This window comes from Pseudopipra pipra, chromosome 17, assembly GCF_036250125.1.
Source record: "Pseudopipra pipra isolate bDixPip1 chromosome 17, bDixPip1.hap1, whole genome shotgun sequence".
NCBI lineage: Eukaryota > Metazoa > Chordata > Aves > Passeriformes > Pipridae > Pseudopipra > Pseudopipra pipra.
The window spans coordinates 4,123,764-4,127,282 of NC_087565.1; the positions used below are offsets into that span (position 1 = coordinate 4,123,764).

Consider the following 3,519-nt stretch of genomic DNA (forward strand, 5'->3'; position numbering starts at 1 on the left):
GCTGAGGGTCAGGGTGGGCACTGTAGGTGATGCTACCTACCAAGAGTGAAGCAGCTGGTGCCAGTGTCCTGCAGCAGGGCCGTCTGGATTAGTTGTAGGTTATTAGCCATCCCAGGGGAGACACCCTTAGCAGGCTGTTTCTCTGGCTGCTGCCTGAGAGGGGTGGGTCCTGGGGGTGACTGGAGCAGAGGAGGGGGTTTGCAGCTGCAGGGTGGGAGGATGGAAGAGGGACCAGTGCTGTGATGCTGACCCAGCTACGCCAGAGTCCTCGGTGGCTGGAGCCAGGCACAGGGCAGGAGCAAGAACAGGCAACATCTCCTACCAGCTGATCTGGGCTGGTGATATTCCCTGGCCCTCCCTGCAGCTTCACACTCAGCAGTGCCTAAACATGCTCCTTCAGAGCCAGGGCTCCTTCCTCAGTCGTGCTGCCTGCTCCCAGGCTCTCATCCTGATCCTGGAACTTAAAATACAGTGAGTCATCGAAGCAGAGCCGCTCGGGTGGTCGGGCCAGGCAGGGCAGCCGGAGTGTGGCACCGGTGAGCAGCCCAGCGACAAGTGAGGCCCCGATGGCCACCGCCAGCCCTGCTGCCTGGCACAGCGCCTGTCTGCTCACCCCACCGTCCCCCTGCTGTTCTCCCACCACTACACTGGCATTGCCCCCAGAGGGGGACAGCTGGGAGACGTAGGACCTGGAGGTGTCCTTGGGTGCCACCAGGATGGCCACGGCGCTGGCTGCAGCACCGAGGATGCCGGGCAAGCCGTGGAGGTTGTGGATGCCACACTGGTCCTGGAGCGCGAGCTTCCTTCCCAGGAGTGGGGTGAGGAACCTGAAGCCGAGGACACACGTCACAGCTGAGAGGCTGCCCAGGGCAAGAGCAGCCACCGGTGGCATGGCCATGTCGGCCACCGCGCCGATGGCCACCCCGCCGGCCAGGCTGCCATTCTGCAGGTGGCTGGGGCTGAGCTTGCCGTCCCTCTCCAGCAGGCTGGAGGCCACCACAGTGGTTATGGCACTGGCACTCATGGCCAGGAGGGTGTTCAGGATGGCACGGTGCTGGGAATCGCCTGGTTGGCAGAGGACAGCCACAAAGCTGGGCCAGAAAACCCAGAGGATGAGCATCCCCACCAGGGACATGAGGTCGGAGCGGGGCGTTGGGGTCTCCTTGGGGTGCAGTGGCTTCTGCCCTGCCCGGAACAGAGCCTTGGACACGCCGAGGCCGAAGTAGCAGGAGAAGACGTGGATTGTGATGGTGCCACCCACATCCAGGACGCCCAGACAGTTGACAATGACCCACTCACTGGCGAGGTAGGCGGGGACCTCACAGGTGGCCATGGCGAGCAGCTGGCAGGGGCTGCTCCTCCCCAGGATGGCCCCCACGGAGATGAGCACAGTCACGGTAGCGAACTCAGAGATGAGGAGTTTGTGGAGATCCAGGTGGACCTGGCCGTGGTGGAAGTGGTGGATCAAGCCCTGCAGCACTAGCGCCCATTGCATGGAGAAGTTGAGCAGGAGGAAGTTGTGGGTGAGGGCACTGAGCCCATAGCGGGGCAGGAAGGTCAGCAGGAGCCCCAGCCCCACCACCAGCATCACCTGGATGTCCTGGAAGAAGGGAAAGGTGCTGTAGATCTGGTAGGCCACCAAGTTGGCATCCTCTGCCTGCGCTGAGGGCTCATCAAAGGTGACGAAGAGAGCAAAGAAGAGGAGCAGGGCACCCTGGAAAAACCCCAGGAAGAGGGGCAGGAGGCAACGGGGCTGGGTGAAGGGCAGTATGGCCATCCTGGAGTGGACAGGAGGGGATGGTGACTGGCAGGGTGCTGTCTTGGGGCAGCAGCCCAGCAGTGCTCACAGGGTGAGCTCTGCTTGCTCCTACATCGGGGGTTTTATGACCACGGTTAATTTTTAACGGAAGATCTGAGTTTATGTTGCAGAAGAGGAGGGTTTTTTTCCTCTCTTCTTTAAATACAACACCCATAAATTAGCCACGTGCTCTTGTTTGGCCACCATAAAAGTGGACATTATGATTTTGAAGGGAAACAAGAAAAACCTGCCATGGGGCAGAGAAGGGAGAAGGATGATTGGTGAGGAGCTGCCCAGGGATGGGGGTACCATGGCACTCACCCCATATAACCTATCCCCTTCCAGGAGTGGGGACCTCACTGCTGGAACCCAGGAGTGATGCTGGCAGCTCACACAAACCCCAGCTCCCAGTCCGGCTCTGCCACATCCCACTCCACGTTGACTCTGGCACTGCCACCACCCCCTTCCGCGGAATGATGCACGTTTTCCCCGGCAACCGCTTGGATTTTGGGAAGCTCCATGAAGCTCCAAAATCAGGGCTGAAAAGATCATTTTCTCACAGGTTTGCGTGGGCTTAAATGGCTGGAAATTCATTAAAAATTAGCGCGCGAGAAAAACAAAGCCCAGAGCAGCCAAGCAGCTACCCCGAAGTTTCTGGGTTGCTGCTTAGTGTGACATTTTGCCAGTGAATGTCTGGAAAAAAAAAAATTAAAGAAAAAATATATGAGAACCACAAGAACAAAAGGCAGAAGGGTTGGTAAATATTTGTTCCAGAGAGGAGATATTTTTGTGCTGTCCCTGATCTCAACACCCCTGCCGCGGGCGCTGGCTCCGCGCCGCTCTTCGTCATTGTTACTGGAGGATGAGGCAGGCGAGGGCGCAAAATGGGAAACAATTGTTGAATAATCTGCGCGAGGCTCCTCTGCCAAACCATCCCCGGCCATTTTTCAACCCAGAGATGCTGGAAATGGGGGCGATGTATAGGAGGAGGTGGTGCTTTGAAGGCAATGCCTTTGGCGGGTGAGGAGGGGTTGTGTTACACCCAACAGAGGGGTGGTGGGAGCAGTGAGGGTTTTGGGATGGGAGACAGGGTGCTTTGTCCGCCCCTGATACATCCCTGCTGCATGGCTAGTGATGCTAACGGCAGTGGATGCTCCTATGGGAGCATCCTCACCCAAGGAAATGTGGGGCTGGGGTCCCCACAGTGCCATATGGCTCTCTCTGGTGTCCTCAGGGTGGCTGAGCATGGGGTGGGATGGGATGGGATAGGATGGGATAGGATGGGATGGGATGGGTGAGTCGGCAGGACGCTCCCATTGCTCCTGCTTCTGCCTGCACAGGGACACAGCCCAACCTACCTCCTCTGGCTGCTGATGGCTCTCACCTCCACCAGGCAGTGGGGATGAGGACCAAGGAGATGCAGGCAGAGCCTTCCCCATCACTTGCTGGGGTACAAAAGGCAAAGAAAGGGATTTCAGCTTCTGACCCCTCACCTGTGCTCTTCATATGCCACATCAGCCCATCCAGGGGGTTTTCAAGGGGACAGCTTGGCCCAGTGAAACCTCTTTGGTTGATGGTGGGTGAGACACAACCCCAGGGAGATGCTTGGAGCAGGTCGTGCTCCTGAGACGGAGGAGCCAGGCTGCTCTTACAGAGCTGAGGAAGTGTTTTTGCTCTGGCTTGGTGTGCCAGAGAACAGGGTGTCTCCTGGCACACTGGGT

At 58.3% G+C, this 3,519-nt stretch overlaps 1 protein-coding gene across 1 annotated transcript; it reads right to left on the minus strand.

The window, feature by feature from the left end:
* Positions 1–344: 344 nt before the first annotated feature.
* LOC135423842 (ammonium transporter Rh type A-like) lies at positions 345–1,777 on the minus strand. Its single transcript, XM_064674482.1, has one exon. The coding sequence runs from the start codon at positions 1,775–1,777 to the stop codon at positions 383–385; it is 1,395 nt and encodes a 464-aa protein (XP_064530552.1). The 3' UTR covers positions 345–382.
* Between the last annotated feature and the right edge of the window lie 1,742 nt (positions 1,778–3,519).

Bases quoted from the DNA above. Each gene is read 5' to 3' on its own strand.
- LOC135423842 (XM_064674482.1), bottom strand. From the start codon at position 1,777: ATGGCCATACTGCCCTTCACCCAGCCCCGTTGCCTCCTGCCCCTCTTC.